Source organism: Pteronotus mesoamericanus, unplaced genomic scaffold (genome assembly GCF_021234165.1).
Source record: "Pteronotus mesoamericanus isolate MK-2021 breed Mesoamerican mustached bat unplaced genomic scaffold, CSHL_Meso_final scaffold_651, whole genome shotgun sequence".
Classification (NCBI taxonomy): Eukaryota; Metazoa; Chordata; class Mammalia; order Chiroptera; family Mormoopidae; genus Pteronotus; species Pteronotus mesoamericanus.
Window position 1 is genome coordinate 588984 of NW_026555325.1, and position 27762 is coordinate 616745.

Here is a 27762-nt window from a genome sequence, read left to right on the forward strand (position 1 = left end):
GGCACTGGGACCTTACCGAGACTTGTTCAGGCCTTCGGCCAAGCTCCTGTCCCGAATCCGAGTCTTCATCACTTCATTGTAATCTCCATTCTTGAAAATAGGATGTGCGAACCAGCCTCCCATAAACTGCAGGTGGGGTGAGGGGACAGCCAGCCTCAGCATTAACAAGTGGGCGCACCTGTAGGCATCCTTGCTCAGAAGCCACTGACCTTCAGACCACCCCACCCCTTGCACTTCACGTTCTTCCCAGATCCTATTCTTTTTTTTGGGGGGGGTGGTATTTGGTAGCCGCCACTTAAATTTTTTTAATTTTTAAATTACAGTTGATGTACAATATTATATTAGTTTCAGGTGTACAACCCCATGATTAGACATTTATATAATTTATGAAGGGTTATCCCTGATAAATCTAGTACCCATCTAACAGCACATGTGGTTATTACAATATTATTGACTATATTCCCTATGCTGTACTTTATATCCCATGACTATTCTGTAACTACCAATCTGTACATCTTAATCCCTTCCCCTTTGCCCATCCCCCAACCCCACTCCCATATGGCAACTGACAAAATGTTCTCTGTCTCTACGAGTCTGTTTCTGTTCTGCTTGTTTTTTCCAAATCCCATTGTTAAACTTTCACCTCCATGGCTGTTTGTATGTAGCAGCTTAAGCACCCAAAGCTCTCTCCACTCCTCTGGTGTGCTGAGCTGTGATCCACTGGGGGCAGTTTGAAGGGAGATGCGCTGGACTGAGCACTGGCCCAGGGCTCAGCCAGTGCTGCCGTTAGGAGGGTCCAAAGAGGACAGGGAGACCCTACAAGCCTCCAGGGTGCAGTTCCCTCTCTAACCACAAAGCAGGTCCTTCCCCATCATCATACCTAAGGCTCACCCAAAACTTTCTGGGGAGGGCTGAGCTGCAAGGCTGTCTCAGCAGCCAGGCAAAGGATGGTTTGGTTGTTCATGGGCATTCGATTCCTAAAATGGGAACTTTGTATCTATTTTCTTTCTTTCTTTCTTTTTGTTTAGTATATTTTATTGATTATGCTATTAGAGTTGTCCCATTTTTTTCTCCCCTTTATTTCCCTCCACTCTGCACACCCCCTCCCACCAGCATCCTCCACCCTTAGTTCATGTCCGTGGGTCATACATGTAAGCTCTTTGGCTTCTCCATTTCCTATGCTGTTCTTAACCTCCCACTGTCTATTTTGTACTTGCCAATTATGCTTCTTATTCCCTGTACCTTTTCCCCCATTCTCTCTGCTCCTGGTCCCTGCTGATAAGCCTCCATAGGATCTCCATTTCTGTGATTCTGTTCCTGTTCTCGTTGTTTGCTTAGTTTGTTTATGTTTTTGTTTTTAGGTTCAGTTGATAGTTGTGAGTTTGTTGTCATTTCACTCTTTATAGCTTTTGATCTTTTTCTTAGATAAGTCCCTTTAACATTTCATATAATAAGAGCTTGGTGATGATAAACTCCTTTAACTTGACCTTATCTGGGAAGCACTTCATCTGCCCTTCCATTCTAAATGATAGCTTTGCTGGATAGAGTCATCTTGGATGTAGGTCCTTCCCTTTCACGACTTTGAATACTTCTTTCCAACCCCTTCTTGCCTGTAAGGTTTCTTTTGAGAAATCAGCTGATAATCTTATGGGAACTCCTTTGTAGGTAACTGTCTCCTTTTCTCTTGCTGCTTTTAAGATTCTCTCCTTATCTTTAATTGTGGGTAATGTAATTATGATGTGCCTTGGTGTGTGCTTCCTTGGATCCAACTTCCTTGGGACTCTCTGAGCTTCCTGGGTTTCCTGGAAGTCTAGTTCCTTTGCCAGATTGGGGAAGTTCTCCTTCATCATTTTTTCAAAGAGGTTCTCAATTTCTTGCTCTTCCATGTCTCCTTCTGGCTCTCCTATGATTCAGATGTTAGAAGGTCTAAAGTTGTCCCAGAGGTTCCTCAGGCTTTCCTCGTTTTTCTTGAATTCTTGTTTCTTCATTCTGTTCTGGATGAATGTATATCTCTTCCTTCTGCTCCAAATTGTTGATTTGAGTCCCAGTCTCCTTCCCTTCACTGTTGTTTCCCTGTATATTTTTCTTTATCTCACTTTGCATAGCCTTCACTTTTTCCTCCATTTTGCAACCATATGCAACCATTTTTGTGAGCATCCTGATTACCAGTGTTTTGAACTCTGCATCTGATAGGTTGGCTATATCTTTGTTGCTTAGTTCTATTTTTGGAGTTTGATCCGTTCTTTCATTTGGGCCATATTTCTTTGTCTCAGCATGCTTTTTACGTTTTTAGGGGTGGAGTCATAGGTAATTGCCAGGACAGGGCAACCCACTTTGCTCGGTTATTGTGCTGCATGTGGGGGAGGGGTCAGAGAGGGAACAGTGCTGCTTGCTCTGCACTTGGTAGCTTTCAGTCACTTCCCCTGCTACCCACAAGCAAATTGGGCCCTTCTGGTGCTCATTCCCAGATGGGTGGGTTTTTGTTGGTTCTAAGACCCTGTGGGTCTAACGATCTCTACTGTGAGGCTGGGAGTTTCTCCTGCTGCTGCAGCCCCCGTAGGTTTTTACAGCCGGAGGTTTTGAGGCTTTCTTTTCCCACCCTGGAACCCTGGGTTGTGAGGTCTGTCTTGTTCCCCTGTTGTTCCTCCTGGTTTATCTACCAGCTGCTGCCTTGCCTGCCTAGTCCTCCAGCCGCTGCCTTGCTGTGTGTCCTCTCCACCCAGGCTGTGCATCTCTGCCCCTCCTACCAGTGGGAATGAATGTTTCTTCTTTAACTCCTTGGTTGTTGGACTTCCATACAGTTTGATTTTCTGGCAGTTCTAGTTGTTCTTTGTTTTTAAATTGTTGTTGTCCTTTTGGTTGTACGGGGAGGCAAAGGTTTTCTATTTACACCTCTATCTTGGCTGGAAGCCTTTTATCTATTTTCTTGAATGAGGTCACGGCCACTCTTACTTTAAAGGCTTCTAAATGCTATGATGATGCGGTCTTGAGAGGCTTCTTCCCTCTCTCTGCATCCTCCCCTCACCTGCTAGCTGATGCCCCAACGGTGGGCCTTGCATTCTTAGAAGTCAGAGATGAGGCTGGGACACACTCTGGACAAAGAGGCTTCCGTGCATCTTGAGGTAACAGTGGACCCTTCTGTAGATGCTCATTTTACTATAGGTCGTGTGTGTCATTCCTGGGCTGCAGTTTCACAGTTCACCAGCAAGTGTCTCAATTGAATGAGACAACAGCATAACATTTCCTGAAGTTTGGGATTTTGATTTCAGAAAACAAAGTATTGCTCTAATTCAATATATTCTGTGAGTCTAAAGTGGAGGATACATTAATTTTGTTCTAAGACATTTTTCCCCAGCTGGCAAGCAAAGAAAAAAAACAAGATTTTATTTTCATTTGTTAATCTGACTGCCTTTGTCAAGTTGTCTTGTGAACCTTGGTATCTCCTCCAGAAGCTGCAGTCTATAGGCTCCTCTGCAGAGCCAAACATGGGGACCAGTTTGGAGATACTCTTGCTTTCTTGCCTGACACGGAAAATTGGGAGAGGGTGCCTTCTAACCCTTTCAGAGGCATTAACAGGAGCCAGGGAAAAACTGTGTCATGAGCAGGCCATTTTTTTCTCTCTTCTCTTGTCAGGGCCCAGACTAAAGAGGGTGGGTCATGTTGTTGGCACCAGCTTACTAGTGTCTCTACTTCCTGGGAGCAAAATTCCACAGCCAAAAGATGCACATCCTTATGTTAAACTCATGGAATGGGAAAATTAGGGACATGAATGAGTTTCACAGTCTAAAGTTCTCAGTGTAAGGAATGCTGAGGCTGAGGAAATAAAATTAGATGGTGACACCTAGAGGTTGAGTGTGACATTGCAGCCCAGCTCTATTAACTGCTGTAGTCAACCCCAACATTTGAAGAGAAAGAATTTCTATTTGTTACCTTCAAGCCAATATTATACTAAGCAAGGACTACATGTACAAATAATTTTTTCAGACATAAACGATACCCCCAAAAAACTTTCATCATAGCAAACCTATGAAGTAGGTAGGTCATCTCCACTTCATAGATGAGAAAACTAAGGTCCAAAAAGGTCAGTGATATTATTAAGTTCACGAAATGGCAAAACAGGACCTAGATCCTAAACTTTATTTTGCTTTCTAATTCTATTTTCATTAGACAGGAGGGGAAAACAGGGAAGAGTAAAAACAATGCCCAGAGGGAAAACAGACCTGAACGTATCTCCTGGCTGCCTCCACATCTTCCTGGTTGGAGGGGTCTCTGGGCTCAGCCCAGTCGCTGCTGATGGTGATGGAAATTACGCCACCTTGACTGGCGCGGTACATGTCATTGTAGAGGTGCCAGGCCTCAGCATGAGCCTTTATTAGGTTGTGGCCAGCAAGGTAGGGGCCAGTGCCAGGCCTAACAGAGATTCCTGGGAACATACACATGGATGTCAACGAAGACTCAGTGTGGCCAAGAGTGTCACTCTCTGCCTCTAGATGTCTGCTACGTGTTTGGGAGGAAGAATGCAGATTTAAGTGTTAGGGAGAATGAATTTAAATCCTGGCTCTACTTCTTACTAGCAGGCCAGGCAACTTCGGATGAGTATTTCAGCCTTTCAGTTTTTCCTTCTGCACAATGAGCAATTGGGAGTTCTTAGGAGAAGGAAATGAAATGATGTGTATGGAGCTCCCAGCAGCACTGTCTGCAAAGACAAGGTACTTGATAAATGTCATGTTTCTGTACCCCTCCCCCAAGGAGTGGCTCCTACATCTCAGACAAAGCACCCAGAAGAGCTGCCTCTGGAGTTGACATCCCGGCCCTCTCTGGGGAACCCGCTGTGAAAGGAAAGAGGTTGGAGACCATGGCTGATAGAAGCAGCTGAGAGAGATTCCTTGAGAGCCAACGTTATGAGGCCCCCTCTCATGTGTTGAAGGGATGGTAAACCACAGTGCCTACCAAGGACCCACGGGAGAGACATCTGGCAGTGACTCTCAATATCGCTGTGATTCTTTCCAGCTTTTACACATGATGACGAGGGTCATGCAGGTGAACACAAATGTCTCTTAAGCTCAGAACTAGAGAAAAGGATACCGGATGGTTCTGAAGGGGCAAGGGCAGGTCCACCATCTCTTACTCAAAGCTTTTAGTCAGATGCGTTTGGAACAAAAATGGGTTTGTTTTTTTGTTTTTTTTTTTTTGTCTTAGAAAGTAAGAAATTGCATGTAACATGTTTACATGTCACCCAAGCCAGGCCCAGAACAGCTCTCTGTACCCCAGGACACTAACATGCCTGCGACAGAACTTAAGCGGGATAAAGACCACAAGCAGCCTCCTATTGGTTCAAATCAGGTTGAACTCAGGTCCGCCAAATCAGTTATCTAAAACTTTGGGATTTTGGAGTTGCAGAAAACAGACTGTGGTCTGGTACAGCCTGATGAATGAATAGTTCTTTCTTACAACAATTAGTCTGTGTCCCTGGCTCAGGGAGCTCCCCATCTGAAGCATGTCAGAGCCTCAGAGCAAAGAAATGAAGCCATTGGAGACACAGACATGTGCAATTCATGTTCAGCTAAAGTGGTGTCAGAGGGAAAATGTGCTGCCTGTTACGCAGCGCTGAGCTGGAGGCAGGGATTCGGAGGCACTTCCACAGGGCCCTCCTGGCCTACTCCTCCAATGCTGCCTGATTTCATGTCTCACAGGAGCTAAGAATGCCACACTCCAAAGAGCTGATGGTTTGGGCCTGGGACCTTACCTGGAGCTGCTGTCCCGTAGCCATAGCCCTTGTAAGCGATAACGAAGGGCTCGTTCAGCGTGATCCAAAACTTCACCTTGTCCCCCAGCCTCTGGAAGAGCACGTTGGCATACTCCTTAAAGTGTTGTACAATGGTCTCATTCTCCCAGCCTCCAACATCCTGGAGGGCCTGGGGCAGGTCCCAGTGGTAAATGGTCACCTGTGAGGAAGCAAGGTCAGCAGATCCATCAGGCTGCTTTTCATAGGAAGGCATTGGTGCTACATAGGCACCAGCACAAATGTTTGCTGCTAAAGCTGAGAACGAATGATCAGACAAGAAATGGTCCAAAGTTCTCTGGTGGCAGGGGGAGGGCAGCAGTTTGAAGAGCGAAAAATTCACACATTTGCATCAGTGAAGCCTGGGTTTGAGCCCCAGGTTTGAACCTCCCACCCTGGGCGCAGGCACGAAGGCCTCCATGTCCTGGAATCGCTCTGAGGCCTGGAGCAAGAGGCACCCACTGACCGCTCTTCAGTGTTAGCGATGGGTGTACTCGGATCACAACCTGCCTGGGCTGAATGCTGAGAGCCTGAGATTCTGAGGGTCCAGGGAGGATGGAGCCATTTTACTTGTAAAGGGACACCCCCAGGGCCATCATCTACTGTGTCTGGAGCTTCCTCCTGTGCAGCTGGGAACCGTTTGCTGGCAGGTAGCACTTCTGGCCATGTTGATGGGGTAGCCTTTCTCTCTTGGTCTTCCCCTCGATGCCCCTGACATACCCCACCTTGGCCAAGCTGTGGTCTCCACTGTCCTTGGTCTGCACTGGGCCCCTAAACATTGAGAGCCCAGGTTGAAGTCTTTCCCTCTGCCTGAAACACCCTTCCCTTGCACGGCCACCCATCCAAATGCTCCTCCTTGTGAGACCCACACTGCCCTGAAGCTCCTGAGCCAGGCACTTTTCCTTTCTGTCCTGTCTCCTTGCCCTCAGGAGGTATAAAATCATTTGTCTCTGAGTCATGTGCTCTCTGGCCTTGCTCTGAAGTGTGGTAGGTAATGAACCTCATTGTCCATCCAGCTTGCGGGGTCCTGCAGGACAGCCCCTTGGCCGCCTTCTCCCCCATCATGCCTAGCACTCACGCTCCGTCACTGCTAGGCTCCTGAGGAGAAGTCCTGAGAGCGCTCTTTCCCCAGGTACAGGTGGGGAGGGAAGAAGGGGGCCGTAACGTGGGGATTGTGCTCTGGCTGTGGTGCCTAATCCCCAAGCGTGACTACAGAGGAGACACCAAGCTTCAAGTAACTCGTGCCCTCCTGTGCGCCATCATAAGTGGCCCAGGGAAAGGAAATGTGTTCTTAGACGCTCACATAAAGTCTCACAATTTTGGTGGTAGCAGAATAAGCCCACAAATGAGCTTCTGTACTTTTCACAATAACTCATGGCTTAAGAATATATACACTTTGGCCCCAGCAGTTCTCCCCCTAGGACCTTAACCCACAGGTAAATTACGTATGTGTTTGACAGTATGTCTGTGGTTACTCATCGGAGTACTGGTTATGATGGCAGAAGAGCAGAAAGGTCACAGAGAAGGTGCCCATGAACAGGGAACTAATTAGAGAAGTAAGATACAAACAATTCCACATAACAAAAAAAAATGAGGAAACTATGTATGGATTTGAAAATATCTGTAAGAAATATTGTTAAATAAAAGCAACAATCTTACTGTTATGAATAAAGAGTGGGAAAGGAATATACATACACATATACACACCTACTGGCTTCCATACAGGATAGCTGAGGATCTGGGATGGAAGGAAACGCTACACTGCAGACTCCCTTGTGCTTTTGAAATTCTTCTCCATGTGAATTTGTTAACAATTCAAAACTTAAATTTGGAAAGAGCTTTTGTTTACAAGATAAATGTGCTCCCCAGCCCAGCTGGCTCCCGACATGGAGCCCGGCCAGGGCCCCACCTCACCTGGGGCTTGATGTTGGCGGCCAGCAGTGCGTCAATGAGCTGCACATAGTAGTTCAGGCCCCCTTCACTGATGGACTTGGTGGTTCCATCTGGGAGGACACGAGGCCAAGAGATGGAAAAGCGATAGTGGGACACACCCAGGTCTTGCAGGGCAGCCACATCCTCAGCAATCTTGTGATAACTGTCGCAGGCCACGTCTCCGTTGTCGTCGTTCTCAATATTCAGTGGTGTATGAGAATACATGTCCCAAATACTGAGTCCTTTGCCATCTGCTCTCCATGCACCTTCGATCTCAAGATGACAAGACATGGTCTATTTAAGTCATGCAGTCAAGCCCTCAAGAGTTCCTTTCTGCCCCAGGAAAGTCCCGGGCAGGACATAAGGCTGCACCATCTCCACTGGGAGCCTTCCATGGCCTCCTTCCCATTTCTACACTCCAGCAGCTTCCTGTACCTGCTTTCTGGACGTCACAGCCCTGCTGTGCTGCATTACACAGCTGTGGGCTTGCTGATGGGCTTCCCATTAGGCTGTGAGGTGTAGACATTGCGTCTCTTCATCTTTGTGTCCCACTAGTTAACATAACAGTGTCTGGTGTGTGGTGAGTGCTCCCTAAACCTTTAAAAGAACAGTTCCATGTGCCCCAAGCCTAATCAAGGCCCCCAAAATCCCAGTGATGCCAGGTGTGGAGGTGGAATTTCTAACCAGGGCGTGTGTCACTTTCTGAGCTTCCCTCTGGTCCTCCCACCTACCTTAAGGAGAAACTGACCATAAGCCACTGGGCAAGCAACTAACCACAGGCTTAGCTAGACCAACAGGAACAATTTCTGTAATTTACTTTAAAACACTTCAGCACACATAGAGTGATATTATATGACTCTGTGTGGCTAAGGTAGGGTGGTCTTTTTACCAAGGCTTGTCGAGCACATGCCCTGTGAGAATGGCAAGCACACACCCTGTGTGGGTGGTCTGGGTGGAGAAGAGGGCCTTAGTGTTTGGGAGATTAGTTAATGCAGGTGCATGAGCAAATAAGTGACTATTTTGAGGATGTTAGGAGCTAGGTTTCTCACTGTTGGAGAAAGAACTACAAATATGAAAAATAGGAAAGCTTGCCTTAACCCTGTGTAGTTGGATTGGAATTGGAGGTATCAGTGTGAACTAACAGAGATGAAGGTGGATGTAGAAGCAAAGGTAAGTGCATGTATATGTGTATGTGTGTGTACATACAAATACTTCTAGCTCTGTCCACTTAGGGTTTAGAAGTAATGACACCCAGCAGCAGTGAGCACACTTAGCACCTACATCTTGGTTTCTAAATGCCCTTATCCAATAAAAGGAACCAGGGCTCATTAGAGAAATGGCTGATTACAGGGCCAGGGCAGAAAAGGTACAAAATGAACCAGGAACACCTTGTGTGGGAAAGAGTTAGAGAAGTGCTCAGAGCATGAGGGGCCATGTCAGAAGGACACGGGATCAGGCTAAAAGGCATTCTGCCGGGCAAAATGTGGGCCCATTTCAGCATCTAAACACATGATAGCAAAAGTTTCACCCATTAAATACCATAGGGCTTTATGAGACCATACTGATGCTATGCAGCAATGTATATTTACATATAGATAAAATATAAATAAGTAGGAGAAAAGACAAAGCTCGACCTTTCTGTTGAACGCCACATAAATGTAAAGGAATGATGAAATTAGAAAATCACCATTTGTCAACTATCATAGCAATAACTGATTCAGGCAAAAATTATCAACAGTTACTAAAACTAGTGGGTGAAATTTGATGAGGAACAGGATATTTATATAGTCTCCAAGTAGCTTACCATAAAGTACTTATAACTATAAAATAGTTACTAATTTTATGATAGAGAAACCTGGTAGACACATTCTTGTTCAGGTGATAAAGTCAGTTTCGTGTGTGTGTGTGTGTGTGTGTGTGTGTGTGTGTGTATAAAACGTATATATATACACATACACACATACATATTATATACATACAGAAAGAGAGAGTAAGGTAAATGGTAAAATATTAATAGTTGAGGGATGAGGGATATGGGAAAAGGGTATATGGGAGTCTTCTACTATTTTTGCAATTTTTCTCTATGTTTAAAAAGATTTCCAATTAAAAGGCTTTAAAAAGAATACACGGATCGCATCTAATCAGAAAGCCTGCTTTATAGGCACTTCTCATCCATTCTTGATTCATACCACACACTTTGCTAATTAGAATATTCAACGTCACAAATGGTGGGATGGGAATTGTGTCTGCTGACTGCCATAATGAATAGAAATCGGTGCTCACTGGCACCAATTTAATCATTCAAGATGTGGGTTGACTAAAATGTTTTCAAGACTCTCCCTGCCCTTGCAAGAATAGGGTTTAAGAATCCAGCAAAGCCTGCAGCCTGCACCCCAGAACAAATCCCTACCCCTTCCTGGGTCTAGCTGTAACCCAGTGAGGCTATGGTTCCCAGTGGCTATTTTTTCCTCAGGAGAATTTATGTCTGGGGACATTTCTCTTTGTTACAACTGGGGGAAAAGCAGACTGGCATCCAGTGGGTGGAGGCCAGTGATGCTGCTAAACCTCCTACAGTGCCCAGGACAGAGAATTATCCATCCAAATGTCAATCAGGCGACACTGGAGAAACCCTGCTACAGAGCATCCTGTTTGCCTGAAATAAGAGTAACAGAACCCTGCCTCTGAAATCTTGGTATTTCCTCAAGTGAACCTTTCATGTGAAGTGTTGGCCAGGGCACCTAACAGGGCCAAGAACTGGGGTTTCCTCCAGTCCACACAATCTGCTACACAAACAGTTTTTGTGTGTTTAGGTAATAAATGTCTGTCTATGGCAGAATTTGGCCTGAGAATTCATTATTACCTGGTAGTGTGGTCATCTGGGTAGCTAACATTCATCCACCTCAAAAATATTTTCAGCAACTATGGTCATCTAGAAAAAACTCAAGGGCTGAGCACACCCAGAGTCAGGTCAGCTCCTGTCCCCAACCTGCCCAAGTGCCACCCTGAGGATACAGAGCCCCTACGCCTGTGTCAGAGGAAATAAACAGAGGCAGAAGGAGTAAAGCAGGGAGCCGTACCTTGTGCCTGAGCAAGTCCCTCTTTGCTTTTTCTCTTTTATTTTTCTGGGGGGAAAAAGCCCCAAAAGCCTCATATTGTCTGTATCAGTAAGCTTCATTTGGCATGTATAAGGCAATGGTATGTTGTGAAGATACCAGAGAAACCCACATGGTAGCCATGTTGAGTATATTGCTGGCTTGGAGGAGACGAGGTAAGAAACGAGGGAGAGCCCTGGCTGGTGTGGCTCAGTTGTTTGTGTGCCTGCCTGTGAACCGAAGGGTCGGTGGTTCCATTCCCAGTCAGGGTACATGCCTAGGTTGCAGGCCAGGTCCCCAGTAGGGGGAACACAAGAGGTAGCCACACACTGATGTTTCTTCCCTCTCTCTCTCACTTCCCCCTCTCTAAAAATAAATAAAATCTTAAAAAAAAAGAAATAAAGGAAAGAATCTTCATATTTGCATGTTTTTGCTAAGTGTTTCTGCCCAGGCTCCACCTGCACCATCTTGCCTGCAAACACCCATCTCCTGGAAGAGGACTTGCAGCATTCCCCAGATGGCATCCTGCACTTCCCTCCCACGGTCTATGAATATCCCCTGCTCACGCCCGCCCTCCCCAGCACAGAGCCCAGAGCCTGGCATATAGTATGTATGCAAATGATGTTGCTGAACTGCCCTGAACTCCTCACCTGATATGCAGCGGAAGCCACACTCCAGATAAAACCCTTGGGAAACTGACCATAGAGAAACTCATCTTCCTGGGGCAGTGGCATGCCGTTGTTGGTGATGACCTCTGTGTAGTACCTGGCAGAGACTCTGGCTGTGCGAAGCCGGTTCACATGATTGAAATCAACATGGTACAGCCCAAACTTGACCGTGTAGCCATTCAGCCACTCAAAGTTGTCCATCAGAGACCATGCGGCATACCCTCGAAGGTCTACACCATCGAGCCTGTAGGCTGGGAACATTCCAAAGGGAAAGAGAGAGCTTTACTTCAGGATGGCAGGGACCCCCAAAGCCCAGGCAAGTGCTGGCACCTCAAAATCAAGACAGTAGTCCTAAATCACCTTTTACATACTAGTCATGTAGCCCTGATAGACAGATCACCTTGTGTCTTTGTTTTGGCCAGGACTGATGCCCCCAAACATGTATTAATGACTGATCTTTGCAAAATCAAATTCTTTTGTTGGGGTAAAAGGATGTGTTTCAAATTCAAGAGCCTCAGCCCACTTTGGAAGTTAAGCACAAATGTGAATTGGAGAACAGTTTCTTGCTCTGGGGTTGCATGGAACCCATCAGCAGAAAGTTATGTTTTGTTAACTGCTGTTTCCCCATCACTTAGAATAAAACTTGTCACGCAGTAGTTGCTCAATGATACATGAACAGACCCATGAAACAGTCTTGTGGGGACTGTGTGTGTGTCCACTTGGGGAGATGACAATAGTTTTTTTTTTTTTCAGATTCCCAAAGGGATCTGCCACTCCAGAGGGGGGAAGAATTATGGAGTTAGCACATAAGAGAGAATCTTGTTGATGGTTTGTGATCCATTCTATCAAGTCATTTCAGGCACATGACATATGGATGTTGGAAGATTTTGTAAGGGGACCATGAACCCTCAAATACCTTTCAAAGCTTCATTGATGTAGGTTTTGTGGTAAAATATCCTACTGGTATCTTCCTCCTCCGGATTTGTCAACCCCACCCCATTTTTGGTGATGTAAATGGGGATGTCACCATACTCTTCTTTGATCCAGTTGAGCAGTCTTCTCATCCCCCAGGGAGCAGTTCTGTTCATGGCTGTGGAAGACCATGAAGGGTCCTCCTCCTCAATCGTCTCCTGGTCATCTTTGTAGGAGGGTGGGTTTAACCTGGGTGTTGTATGCTGCACAATTCTGGAGGAGTAGGTGCTCAGGCAGAACACATCAGCTGTGCCCTTGATGTACTTCTTCTCTTCCTCAGTGAAACTTGGCAGACGGGATGTGGTTAAATGTTGGAGTTCACTCCTGTTCCCCACTTTCCACTTCATGGCATCGGGATAGTCTCCATTTCGGAAAATGGGATGGGCGAACCAGCCCAGGGAGAACTGCAGCATTCGGTCAGCTGCCTCCACATCCCTTGGGACATGAGGTGACTTGGGCTCTGCCCACTGTGCACTGAGACTCAAAGAGATGACCCCCTTCTGCTCTTGCCTGTATTTCTCATCATAAGTGTGATAGACCCTGGCATGAGCTTTGATGACTGCATGACCAATTTTGTAAGGTGCCCAGCCTGGATCCTTCACATTTGGGGGAAAATCCCCTGAGCCATAGCCCAACCATGCCTGGTATGTGGGCTCATTAAAGGTCATCCAGAACTTGACTCTGTCACCAAAAGTCTGGAAACAAAAGTCTGCATAGCTGTTAAACAACTCAATCAAGGAAGGATTCTCCCAGCCTCCAATATCTTGGAGGGCCTGGGGCAGGTCCCAGTGGAACAGTGTCACCATGGGAGAGATGTTGCTTCCCACCAAGCCATCGATCAGCCCGTTGTAATAATTAACACCCTGATGGTTGATAGAAGTGTTTCTCCCAGTTGGGAAAATCCGAGACCAGGAGATAGAGAAGTGATAGGCCTTCACCTTCAAAGCTCGAAGCATATTCAGATCAGCATTTAGTTGGTTATAGCTGTCACAGGCTATGTCTCCAGTGGCATTGTCTTTCACATTGCTACCTGGTGTGTGGGTAAAGTTATCCCAGATGCTGGGGCCTTTGCCATGAGCATCCCAAGCTCCTTCAATCTGATAGGCTGATGAGGACACACCCCACAGAAAGTCATCCCGAAATGTGCCATGGTAGAACAAATCTCTTTCAAACTTGGGTTGGTTGGAGAACTTCTCCCAAACTACTTTAGCTTTGGAGGGCACCTCAGATGGAAAAGTGAAGGCTCTGATTTTAGGGGGGAAGTTTGCTGTACTGGGTGGTGGCAGTCTTTTTATGCTTTTGGTGAGGAAACCATTCTTTTCAATGATGCTGGTGAAAAAATAGGCAGATTTCCTGGGAGTCCTTGGCTTGCTGCTGTCGTTGAAGTTGACATGGTGCAGCCCAAACCTCTGGCTGTAACCAGAGGGCCCTTCAAAGCCATCGATGAGGGAACGAGCAACGTAAGAACGAACATCCACTGAATCCACCTTGACAGCTGTGGGAAAAAACAAAAATAGTATTATTTTAAAGTCTCTGTTAGTTTGCTTTGAACAGGTTTTCCTTTGGACATAAAAGTTTTGGAGGTAACTTGGGTTACTCCAAAAACATTAACCCTTTTTCTTCCTCACAATGAATAAAGAAAATCTATAAGATCCCCACAAAACATCAGGCCACACCTGTGGCCATAACTCTCAATCCAAAGGAGCATCCTTGCCTTAAAATAAATAATGGAGAAAATGTGCCCCATCTGCTAATATCAGGACTCCTTGATTTTATATAGAATACAAAAACCATTTAATCTTTTAAAAAGTGCTTCCCCCCCTCACCCCTGGTTTATGTCTAGCAATATTGACAATGATCACACACTCCATGTTGAGAGAGAGAGAGAGAGGCGGGCCAGGAAACCTAAAGAAATATATTCCCTGGTGCAGTGGGTTGAATGGGCCATTTCCAGCTCCAAAAGATATGTCTAAGTCCTAACAATCGGTACCAGTGAATGTAACCTTACTGGAAAAAGGATCTTTATTGATGTAATAAAATTAAGGGTCTTAAAATGAGAACATCCTGGATTAACCAGGTTGGCCCTAAACCCAATGACCGGCATCCTTAGGAGACACAGAGGAGATTGGAGTGATTCAGCCACAAGCCAAGAAATTCCTGGAAGCCAACAGAGTCTGCAAGAAGCAAGGAAGGATTCTCCCCTGGAACATTTGGAGGAAGAACATTTTTACTGACATCTTGATATCAGATTTCTAGACTCCAGTACTATGAGAAAGTAAAGACAGAAAGTCAACCAAGAACCAGAGCTAAAATAAGACAATGGCTGTGGGCTCCAACTGGGAGTCAGCAAAGCATTAATCTTTGTTTCTATCAAATCACACAGCCTCTCAACAAACATTGATTGAATAAGAGGCAGGAAAAGTTCCTACACATTGCTTCAATAAGTAATTCAGTTAGCACCTACTTTGTCTCCAGGATGTGCCAAGCTCTGGGAACATAAAGATGAATTAAAGCCTCGTAGGTTACAGGGTAGAGTGGAGTTGAGCCAGAAGTAGAAAGGCCTATGGCTCCACCCACAGGATGTTCAGGCCCATCATTTAACATCTCAGGGCAGCTGGAAAGCATACAGCTGTGTCAAGGATCACTTGAAGTCAAGTCTTTAATGGATTCCAAGATTATGAAGATTATAGAATTGTAAGCTTGATGCTGAGAAGAGCACAAGTGAAGAATAAGAGAGGGTGTCTGTTCTCCCCTCAGTGGGTTGTGTCTCCATTCCTCATTTCAGTGCCCAGGGCAAGTATCACTTATCAACTCTTCCTCTTTGAATCTAGACAAGGCTTTGAAATCTTCTCTTCATGCCCTCTAGGCAGAAAACTAGCTACTCTCAACTGATTAGGACTGATGTATGAGATGAAACCTATTTGCCATTCCTTTTTACTTGGAATAAAAAAGACTTATGAAATGGTATGTTATATAAGAATGAGACTGTAGGTAAGAATTAATTGGCTCAAAGTGAATACTGTGGGTTGTATATTTTTATAGCCCACTAAAGGAGATGAAGATCAATGTGGCTGGAGCAATGAAGGGAGATTTAAGGGGTTGGAGTCCTATCTGAAGTGTTCTCATACCATCCTGCAATGCCATTATCACCCTATGTTTCAATTTTCTGTCCTTGTCCCTCTGTAGACTGTGAGTACTCAATGGGCAATGACACTTTTTGTTCATTATTGTACCCCTACCGTCTTACACAATGTCTGACACATAATAGGCAACTAATAAATATTTGTCACATAAATATATTAAAAGATGATGAGGCTTGATGAGTGAATAGGACTCAGATGGGCAGGATTTATAAGGCAGGCATTCTAGGGACTAAGAACACTGGAGCAAAGAAAGACTTGAGGTCTCTGAGGGAGAGAGTTAGGAGGCTGACGTGAAGGACCATACTCTTACTACCAATACTACTTTTTAGCTTCATTTACTTGGGAGATTGTCTTTGTCCCATAAGACAAAACTGTGAAGGCTTTAAGATGCACTTCCCACCTTTCAATCACCAGCATATCCATTGTTCTTACCCTTGAGCACTTCATTGATATATTGATTGAAGTATTCTACTCTCAAGGAATCATCAAGGAGATTTTCACTTTCGCCTATGGGCATGCCATTTCCAGCCACATATATTGGAACTTTTCCTCTTGTATATTCCAAGGATATAAACCACAACAGCCTCCTTATACCCCACGGTACCACATGAATCCAAGGGGATGAAGTCTGGGGCCAAGTGGGGTCCACATGCTGTGAAAAGCCTCCAATGGTATCATAGCTGGGGATGCAGGTGTCTTGCTGGGCCTTGCTGATGAGGCGGGAAGTGTAATGGGACAGACCCAGAAAATCAGCAGAGCCTTTCAGGAGCTGCTTCTCTGCGTCGGTGAATTCAGGGAGCTGGGCCACAGGACTGCTGCACTGTTTGTTTATCTGTTGAATCTGGGTTCTCAGGGCAGCTGGGTAGTCTCCATCCACAAAGATAGGGTGTGCAAACCAGCCCAGCATGAACTGCAGGAAGCGTTCAGCGGCACTAAGGTCCTCAGCCCTCCCTGGGGATAGGGGTTCTGCCCAGTCTGAGTTCAGCACAATGCCCACACGCCCCTGCTGCTGTGGCCGATGGTGGTTGTTGTAGAGGTGCCAAGCTCTGGCATGAGCCTTGAGGACCAAGTGAGCCACCTTGTGAAGAAGAAGAAGCCAATAGCAAGTCAGCAACAACAATGTCAACAAATTAACACTAGTGTCAACAAAATCAGCAAGTTAATAACAATGGCAACACTGAAAATGTCAACATCAACACTAATGCCAACACTGTCATTAAATTACCAAGAAGTTAATACCAATGTCAAACACATCAAAGGTAACAACATCAACATGAAGTTAAGACGGATGTCAACAAGTCAAAAATATAGACAGTGCTGACATCAACATCATCAGCACCAGTGCCCCCAATATCAACAATGTGGACAACAATGCCAACGAAGTCAACACCACCACCAAGGGATTAATAGCAACAGCTTCAACAATTATACTAACAATAACAATTGTTAATGAATTCTCTCATGTAATCCTCACAACAACCTTATGTGGCAAGTACAGTTATTATTACTATTTATTATTATTATTATATGGGTGTGGAAAACAAGACCCATAGAGGGTAAAATGCAAGTAGCCTGATTCCAGGCCTGTATTGTCACTTACAATGTTATTCTGCCTCTGTTCTCAATAAGTATTTGACTAGTTAACAACTAATGGGGTATGGATATTATTTTAGTTAGTACACAAAGAAGGGCACAATTCTCTATATTACCTGTACTCCTTTTTACTTAATAAAATCTAAGGAGAAACATCATGACCAGGAATCTCTTTGTAGACTTAACTGGTAGTCTTAAAAGAATCAACAGCTTTCCTTGGTGGAGCACCCTGACAAAACAAGCAAAAGCAGGGTGTCTGGAGTATAACAAGCCTAGATTTAAATCTTGACTCTGTCACTAACTTGCTCATTAAACCCAAAAAATCTTCTGTTTCAACTTCAGCTTCCTAGTCTGCAAGAAGCAGGTAATTATGGATCCATAGAGGAGGACACAAAAGCACCAAGCGGAAACTTGGGTGTGCAGAAGTGAACTTGCTACTGCTCGGCTCCCTTTCCTTTTTTTATCATCTCAAGATGATAACACTTTTGAAGAATTTCATATCAGAAGATGCCTAGAAACTCCTGAGTGCTTTTCATGTCCCAAATGTCAGTGTTTAACTATGTCCCAAACTCCAACAGTAAACCATGGTTCTTTCCAAAAGGCAGGAATGCTTCCCTTCTAAACTAGTCCATGTCAGGCAGGGTGCTCAGGGAATATTAGATAACCATCAGAAACATCATTGTGAGTGTGTTATAACAGGGAAAATTATTAACAACATGTCAAGTAAAAAATGGTCACCAGGGTGATTATGATCTATCAATGTAGGTTCATTGATTGTAACAAATATGCCATGTTGACCATGGGAGAGGCTATGTATAGGGGTAGCAGGTATATGAGAAATCTTTGTACTTTACATTTGATTTTACTATGAATCTGAAAATACTCTAAAAAAATCTTTTATTTTTAATATTTTTTATTTATTGATTTTAGAGAGAGCGAGGAAGAGAGAGAGAGATAGAGAAACATCAATTTGTTGTGCCACTTATTTATGCATTAATATGGTTGATGCTTGCATGTGCCCTGACCAAGGATCGAACCCACAGCCTTGGAGTATCAGGACAATGCTCTAACCAGCTGAGCCATGTGATCAGGGGGGAAAAAACCTATATTTAGAAACAGATACTAAATTAACTGTACACCGTGATTACACTATGAATGCAAGGAAGTCAAGACTGGAAGACATATGAGACAAACCTTTTCTTTAAAATTTGTCTTTAATGGTATCATAATGTTTTAACTCATAAGTAAAAGAGTGATTGAAGTAGAAAAGTGAGGTGGACTTCCTCATTGAAGTCTCTGTAGAAAAACCTCAGGAACCAAGTTGTAGGGATAAGAAGCCTAAGGGTTACCCAGCAAAGCCATCATTTAGAGTCGAAGGACAGATACATAGCTTCACAGAAAAGGAAAAGCTAATAGAGTTCATCACCACCAGACCAGTAGTACAAAAATGTTATGTTTAAGAAGAAGAAAAAAAGGTAAAATATGAATAATAAAATGGCAATAACTACATACCTATCAATAATTACTGTAAATATAAGTGAATTAAATGCTCCCATCAAAAGACACAGGGTGACTGAGTAGATAAGAAAACAAGACCCGAAAAAGATGGCAGAGGAGTGAATGGGAGTCACGCCGACCTCCTCCTCCCAAGACCAAAATGGAATTGCGACTAAATAATGGAGTAATCACCTGGAAAGCAATGGAACTATAGTGGGAGAGGAGCCTTGGAGCCGCGGACAGACAGTGGATTCAACTCTCACACACCCCAATGGGTGAGAAGTGTGGTGGAGGCTCGAGAGGGTGGGCTGGGTGCCCACAGGCACTAGCACCAGAGGGACATTGAAACGGCCAGTTAGCTCCCCCTGAGAAGAACAGGGTCTGAATCATAAACAGGGACCTCTAAATTACAGTAGCTAAAACCAGGAAAATACAGACAAAACGCAACCCTAAAAAGCTTAGAGGTGCTCTCTGCCAGAGACAGGTGGCTGGGGATGCAAAGACACATTTAAAGGGCCAACGCAAAAATTGCAGTGGCAGCTGCCTTCCTTGATCTCTGGGTAGAGGTGGCAGCAGGGTGGTATGGTGCCTGGGAAAAGATTGGTGAGGAAAACTTTGTGAAGAGAACTGAGACAGCGGCCGGTGGAGCCCCGGTGATAACACACCTCCCACTCTGCAAGGACTAACTCACTCAGGCTTAAGGGAATCAATTAACCTGCCTTTTGCGCGCTCCGCACACAGCTTGTGTGCTTGTGAGCTGGGGGGCTGAGTGCAGACTGGCTGGGAGAACCTTGAGGAGAGACTGGAGATGGAGGTGTTGGGAAAAGAATGGGAGGAGGAACCGGGGAGTCCTGACTCCCTCTCCATTCTGTAGCCTCCATTCTGGGCAGTCAAGGCGCACCCCCAAAGAGGCAGAAGCAGGGCGTGTGCGAACCAGACTGCCCGAGATTGAAACGCAGTTCGCACAGGTGGTGGATCCTTGGCCAAAGGGGTCACAGAACTGCCCAGAGACCCCTGATGAGAGACTGGAAATGGAGGCGTTGGGGAAAGAACGGGAGGAGGAAGCGGGGAGTCCTGACTCCTTCTCCTTTCCCTAGTCTCCATTGTGCGGGAAAAGGACACACCCCTAAAGAGCCAAAAGCCGAAAAGCACACGATAGAGAGCCCAAAACCACCCAGTGCAGGCGGACACACTTGGGCGAAGTGGCCAGCAAGGGTTGGCGAGTGTGTGTGCGGATCCGTGTGGGCTGGCAAGGCCTCCCACAGGTTGGCACCGATGGGGCCTGCGAGGGAGTGCACAGATTGGCAAGCGCAGGTGTAAATCAACCCACGCGGGCCGCGAATGTAGAGCAGGCCACAGAAATAGTGGATCCCGGGCTGAAGGGGTCACCGAGCTGCCCAGAGTCCCGGGAGGAGAGATTGGAGACAGGATTAACCGGAGAGTCCTGGAGATGATTTCCTCCCATTTCTGTAGTCTCCATTTGGCAAGGGCAAGCAATGCATCCAAAGAGCCAAAAGCGGGGAAAACACACAATAGAAGACCCTAAACAGACCAGTGCCAGGGGGCCCGCCAGCCTGGGGGACCAGACGAGTATGCAAGGTCGAAAAGAAGCCCCCTGGGCTGGGGCAAGCATGCGCGAGCCCAGGCTGGCAGGGGATCCTGCCAGGCCGGGGAGCGCAATCAAGGAGCCGGCAGGAGCATGCAGAGTGATCCACAGAAATAGTGGATCCCTGGCTGAAGGGGTCACACAGCTGCCCAAAGCAGGGGTCAGACACAGACAGTAGACTCCTGGAAGGCTCAAACAAATGACCAAAGGTCATATAAAGTCAACAACTTACATCATGAGAGGCAGGCCCAAAAGAAAAGTAAAGGAAAAAATAATAATAATTAAATAAATAAATAAAAAAGACCCACCTACTACCATAGAAATTTAATCCACAAAGTCAGGAAATCTAGACGGCCCAATTGAAGCAGAAGCAAAAATAAATAAATAAATAAGTAAATTACTTAACAGACTCTCAAAAAATGGGAAGAAAAAGAAGTTCCCCCCCAATGAGTGGAAAAGGGGACTCCCCACAGAGAGAGCTCAATGAAATAGAGGCAAGGGAACTATCAGATATTGAATTCAAAACAATGGTTCTAAGGAAGCTCAATGAGCTCAGCCAGCTGAACGATAACTATGAGAAACTGAAGAGAAACTATCAGGATCTTACAACAAACTATATCAGCCTGGAAAAGGACATAGAAACTATCAAGAAGACACAAGAGGATATGAAGAATACCATTTCTGAATTGAAGAACACCGTAGAAGGAATCCAAAGCAGGCTGGATGAAGCCGAGGATCGAATCAGTGAGATGGAGGATAAGGTAGAAAGAGCTCCCAGAAAGAACAAGAAATGGAAAAATGACTCAAAAAGAATGAAGAGGCATTGAGGGAAATGCAGGACAATCTGAAACGCAATAATATCCATATAATAGGGATACCAGAAGGAAAAGAGGATCAAGGGATAGAGAAGATCCTTGAAAAAGTAATGATGGAAAATTTCCCTAATTTGAGGAGAGAAAGGGTCTCATGGATCCAGGAGGCACAGAGGACCCCACTCAAGAAGGACTCAAGGAGGTCCACTCCAAGACACATCATCGTTAAAATGGCAACTATCAAAGACAAAGAGAGAATCCTCAAGGCAGCAAGGGAGGAGAAAGTAACATACAAGGAGGCCCTGATACGGCTAGGAGCTGACTTCTCAACAGAAACACTACAAGCCAGAAGGGAATGGCAGCAAATATTCCAAGTCATGAAAAGCAAGGCCCTACAACCAAGGCTGCTCTACCCAGCAAGGCTCTAAATTAAAATAGAAGGGGAAATACGGAGTTTCCCAGACAAAAGAAGGCTAAAAGAATACATCTCTACAAAACCAGCACTCCAAGATACGCTCAAGGGACTAGTTTAAGAAGAGGAAGGAAAAGAGTGAGAAAGAGAAAAACACAGGTACAAAGAGAAAAAATGAATAAGTTTCTGTCAGTAATAACTCTCAATGTAAATGGACTAAATGCCCCAATCAAGAGAACAGGGTAGCTGAATGGATAAGAAAACATAACCCACACATATGCTGCCTACAAGAGACCCACCTCAGAGCCAAAGACCTACACAGACTGAAAGTAAAGGGATGGAAAAAAATATTCCAAGCAAATGGGCAAGAGAAAAAGGCTGGGGTTGCCATACTTGTATCAGACAAAGTAGATTTCAAAACAAAGGCCATAAAAAGAGACCCAGAGGGGCACTTTATAATACTTAAAGGAAGAATCTATCAAGAACACATAAACATTGTAAACTTACATGCTCCCAATATAGGAGCCCCCAAGTTTATAAGGAAATTGTTGGATGACTTCAAAAAAGATATAGACAGCAACACACTAATAGTAGGGGATTTCAACACCCCACTGTCAAAAATGGACAGATCTTCCAAACAAAACATTCATAAACATATTGTTGCGCTGAATGACACACTGAATCAAAGAGACTTAACTGACATATATAGAACCTTACATCCCAAAGAAGAAAAATACACATTCTTTTCAAATGCTCATGGCAGTTTTCCAAAGATAGACCACATGAAAGGACACAAAGCAAACCTCAGTAAATTCAGGAAAATTGAAATAACACCAAACTTTTTCTCGGACCACAAGGGCTTGAAACTGGAAATCAACCTCAAAGAGAAACTTCAAAAACTTGCAAACTCATGGAGACTGAACAGTAGACTATTAAACAATGAATGGGTCAATAATGAGATAAGAGAAGAAATAAAAAAATTTCTGGAAACAAATGAAAATGAACAGACAACAGTCCAAAACCTATGGGACACAGCAAAGGCGGTCCTGAGAGGGAAGTACATAGCAATACAGGCTTACCTTAAAAAGATAGAAACATTTCAAATAAAAGACCTAACAATACAACTTCAAGAATTGGAGAAACAAATAAATCCCAGAGCAAGTAGAAGGAAGGAAATAGTCAAGATTAGAGCAGAACTGAATGACATAGAGACAAAAAGAACAATTCAAAGGATCAACCAATCCAGAAGCTGGTTCTTTGAAAAGATAAATAAAATTGACAAGCCTTTAAGCAGACTCATCAAGACAAAAAGGGAGAGGACCCAAATTAATAATATCAGAAACGAAAGAGGAGAAATAACAAGTGATACCACAGAAATACAAAGGATTGTCAGAAACTACTATGAACAATTATATGCTGAGAAATTTGAAAATCTTGATGAAATGGACAAATTTCTAGAAAACTATAATCTTCCAACACTGAAGGAGGAAGAAACAGAAAGCTTGAACAGACTGATAACAGCTGGGGAAATTGAAGCAGTAATCAAGAAACTCCCAGCACATAAAAGCCCAGGGCTGGACGGTTTCACAGGAGAATTTTACAAAACATTTAAGGAAGAGCTAACCCCTGTCCTTCTCAGACTATTCCAAAAAATCCAAGAGGAGGGAAGACTCCCAGACTCTTTTTATGAGGCCAGCATCACCTTGATCCCAAAACCAGATAAAGACCCTACAAAGAAAGAAAACTACAGGCCAATTTCACTGATGAACATAGATGCTAAAATCCTCAACAAAATATTGGCAAACCACATCCAGCAATTCGAAACAGCATTCGACAATAACAACATTCGAAAGATTATCCACCATGATCAAGTGGGATTCATCCCAGGGATGCAGGGATGGTTCAATATATGCAAGTCAATAAAAGTAATATATCACATAAATAAAAGAAAAGACAAAAACCACATGATCATCTCGATAGATGCAGAAAAAGCATTCGATAAGGTACAGCACCCATTTATGATCAAAACACTCAGCAAAATGGGAATAAATGGGGCATTCCTCAATGTAATAAAGGCCATACATGAAAAACCTACAGCCAACATCATACTCAATGGGTAAAAAAGAAAAGCTTTCCCACTAAGATCGGGGACACAACAAGGATGTCCGCTCTCACCGCTTCTTTTCAACATCGTATTGGAAGTCCTAGCCACAGCAGTCAGACAGAGAAAGAGATAAAAGGCATCCAAATAGGAAAGGAGGAAGTAAAACTATCATTGTCTGCAGATGACATGATAGTGTACATAGAGAACCCTGTAGACTACCAAAAAACTTTCAACCTAATAAGTGAATTTGGCAAAACAGCAGGATACAAAGTCAACATTCAGAAATCAAAGGCATTTTTGTACACCAGCAATGCAATAGAAGAAGAAGAAATCAGAAAAAAAATATGATTCGATATAGCAACAAGAAAAATAAAGTACCTAGGCATAAATTTAACCAAAGATGTAAAAGCACTGTACACAGAAAACTATACAACATTGAAGAAAGAAATTAAGGAAGACACAAATAAATGAAAGCATATACTGTGCTCATGGATTGGAAGAATTAACATCCTCAAAATGTCCATACTACCCAAAGCAATTTATAGATTCAATGCAATCCCTAGTAAGATACCAATGACATATTTCACAGAAATAGAACAGACATTTCAAAAATTTATATGGAACCATAAACGACCCCGAATAGCCGCAGCAATTTGGAGAAAGAAACACAAAGTAGGAGGGATCACAATACCGGACATCAAACTGTACTACAAAGCCACTATACTCAAAACAATCTGGTACTGGCACAAGAACAGACCCAAAGACCAGTGGAACAGAATAGAAAGCCCAGAAATAAGCCCAGGTCTCTATGGGCTTCTAATATTTGACAAAGGGGGCAGAAGCATAAAATGGAGCAATAATAGCCTCTTCAACAAATGGTGTAGCTGGACGGCTACATGCAAAAAATTGAAATTGGATCATCAGCTGACACCATACACAAAAATAAACTCAAGATGGATAAAAGACTTAAATATAAGTCGCAACACCATAAAAGTCCTAGAGGAAAACATTGGCAGGAAACTCTCAGATATCCCAAGCAGCAATTTTTTCACTGATATGTCTCCTAAAGCAAGGGACATAAAAGAAAGAATAAACAAGTGGGACCTCGTCAAAATAAGAAGTTCTTCACGGCAAAAGAAAACATCAGCAAAATGAAAAGAGAGCCAACTCTATGGGAAAATATATTTGCTAATGATACATCAGATAGAGGTTTGATCTCCAAGATATATAAAGAACTCATTTGACTCCACTCCAAGAAGACAAATGACCCAATCAAAAAATGGGCAAAGGACCTGGGCAGACGCTTTTCCAAGGAGGAGATACAGAGGCCCCAGGGACATTTGAAAGGATGCTCAGCATCACTAGCCATCAGAGCAATGCAGATCAAAACCACCATGAGGTACCACCTCACACCGGTCAGAATGGCCATCATAAACAGAGCAACAAACAACAGGTGCTGGCGAGGCTGTGGAGAAAAGGGAACCCTAGTACACTGTTGGTGGGAATGCAGACTGGTGTGGCCATTGTGGAAAGCAGTGTGGAATTTCCTCAAAAAGCTAAAAATGGAACTGCCTTTTGATCCAGTGATTCCCCTGCTGGGACTATATCCTAAGAACACCAAAACGCCAATACCTATGCCCCCCAATGTTCATAGCAGCACAATTTACAATAGCCAAGTGTTGAAGCATCCTAAATGCCCATCAGTAGATGATTGGATCAAAAAATTATGGTACATTTACACAATGGAATACTACGCAGCAGAAAGAAATAAAGAACTACTACACTTCGCGACAGCATGGATGGAACTCGAGAGCATTATGCTAAGCAAAATAAGCCAGGAGGCGAAAGACAAATACCATATGATCTCACCTATACATGGAACCTAACCAACAATACAAAGATGCAAGGAAAATAAGACCAGCAACACTGAAAGGAAAAGAAACCAAAGAGACAAGAGGAAAGGAGGGGCGGGGGGGGGGGCAGAGGAAAAGGAAGGGAAGGGGAAAGTCAAGGAACATATAGCAAGGACTCATGGACAAAACCAAAGGGGAAGAGTTGAGGGAGAGAGGGAGGGAGGGAGGGGGCAAGGGAAAGTGGTGAGGGGTAGGCAGAGACAATTGTATTTGAAAAAATAAATTAATTAATCAAAATTTAAAAAAAAAGAAAACAAGACCCAAGTGTCCATCAATAGACAATTAGATAACAAGATGTGGTGCATATACACAATGAAATATTACTTGGCCATAAAAAAGAATGAAATCTTACCATTTGCAATGACATAGATGGACCTAGAAGGTATTATGCTGAGTGATACAAGTCGGACAAAGGCAAATACCATATGATTTCACTTATATGTGTAATCTAAAAAAAAAACAAACCAGAAACAAATCCATAGATACAAAGAAGAAACTGATGGTTGCCCAGTGGGAGGGGCGTTGGGGGTCTGGATAGAAAAGGTGAAAAGATTAAGAAGTACAGATTGACTTTGGACTTCTGGTTAAGATGGAGGCATAAGTAAACATGCCTCGTCTCCTCGTGCAACTACAGCAAAAATTACAACAAGACTACAAAAGTATCACCCAGAAATGTCAGAAAATCAAACTGTATGGAAGTCTGACAGCCAAGGATTTAAAGAAGCCATTCATCTAGATGGCCAGGAGGGGCAGAAATGCAGAGATGTGGAACAGGTGGTTCCACATCCACATGTGGTGGATAAAAATCTGAAGGGATACCTGGGGAGCAAAGATCCCAGTCCAAGACAAGACCAGACCACTTAGTCCAGGGTTCCAGTGCCAGAAAGGTAAATATTCACAAATTCAGGATGTATAAACCGGTGAGGGCTGGGGCGGCAGAAGAAACGGAGGTATTCTCAGGAAACGGCTCTTCAATAGCCTGCAACAGACTGAGGACTTACACAGACTCACCGCCTCTGGGATTCAGCTCCAGGGCAACAGCTGGAAGGGCACCTGTGGCATATGGTGAGCAACTGAAGTCACTGGCAACAGGGTGAGTGTCAGAAGACTTCTTCCTCCTGGGCAAAACTCTAGAGGCCAGGCAGTGCATTGTCCCCTCTCTGAGCACCCCCCCCCACACACACACACACAGAGCCACAGAGCAGTGACACAAGTTGCCTTACCCCGGTGATTATCTAAGGCTCTACCCCATACAGCTTCCAGTGTGCTTTTCTACAATAGGCCATGCTACTAAGACAGGGAGTCAAAGCAGCTCTACCTAATAAACAGGAACAAACACAGGGAGGCTGCCAAAATGAGGAGAAAAAGAAACATGGCCCAAATGAAAGAAAAGAACAAACTCCAGAAAAAGAACTAAATGAAATGTACATAAACAACCTATCAGATGTAGAGTTCAAAATACTGGTTATCAGAATGCTGAAGGAGCTCATTGGGTACTTCAGTAGCACAAAAAGGACCCATGAAGAAATGAAGGTTACATAAGTGAAATAAAGAAAAATCTACAGGGAATAAACAATGGAGAGGATAAGGCCAAGACTCAAATCAATGATTTGGAATATAAGGAAGAAAAAAAGCATTCAATCAGAACAGCAAGAAGAAAAAAGAATGTTAAAAAATGAGGACAGTGTGAAGAACCTCTGGGACAACTACAAATGTTTCAACATTTGCATCACAGGAGTGCCAGAGAGGGAAGAGGAAGAGAAAGAAATTGAAAACTTATTTGAAAAAATAATGAAAGAAAGCGTCCCCAATTTGGTGAAAGAAATAGATATACAAGTCCAGTGTGCTCAGAGAATCCCAAAGAAGTTGGACCCAAAGAGGGCCACGCCAAGACACATGATTATTAAAATGCCAAAGATTAAAGATACAGAGAGAATCTTAAGAGCAGCAAGAGAAAAGGAGACAGTTACCTACAAAGGAGTTCCCATAAGACTGTCAGCTGATTTCTCAAAAGAAACTTTGCAGCCTAGAAGGGACTGGTAAGAAGTATTCAAAGTCAGGAAAGGCAAGGACCTACAACCTGGATTACTCCATCCAGCAAAGCTATCATTTAGAATGAAAGGGCAGATAAAGTGCTTCCCAGAGAAGGTAAAGTTAAAGAAGTTCATCATCACCAAGCCATTATTATATGAGATGCTGAAGGGACTTATGTAAGAAAAAGAAGATGATCAAAAAC

General features: G+C 44.0%; 1 protein-coding gene across 1 annotated transcript in view; it reads right to left on the bottom strand.

Moving 5' to 3' along the window:
• Window positions 1–27762, bottom strand: part of LCT (lactase) — a 59679-nt gene that overhangs the window by 5452 nt on the left and 26465 nt on the right. The window contains exons 7-13 of the mRNA XM_054562786.1: window positions 16022–16667; window positions 12391–13941; window positions 11457–11725; window positions 7697–7987; window positions 5747–5945; window positions 4221–4423; window positions 17–126 (exon numbers count right to left, since the gene is read on the bottom strand). Coding sequence (XP_054418761.1) covers window positions 17–126; window positions 4221–4423; window positions 5747–5945; window positions 7697–7987; window positions 11457–11725; window positions 12391–13941; window positions 16022–16667 — 3269 coding nt within the window. The remainder of the gene's footprint in view (window positions 1–16; window positions 127–4220; window positions 4424–5746; window positions 5946–7696; window positions 7988–11456; window positions 11726–12390; window positions 13942–16021; window positions 16668–27762) is intronic.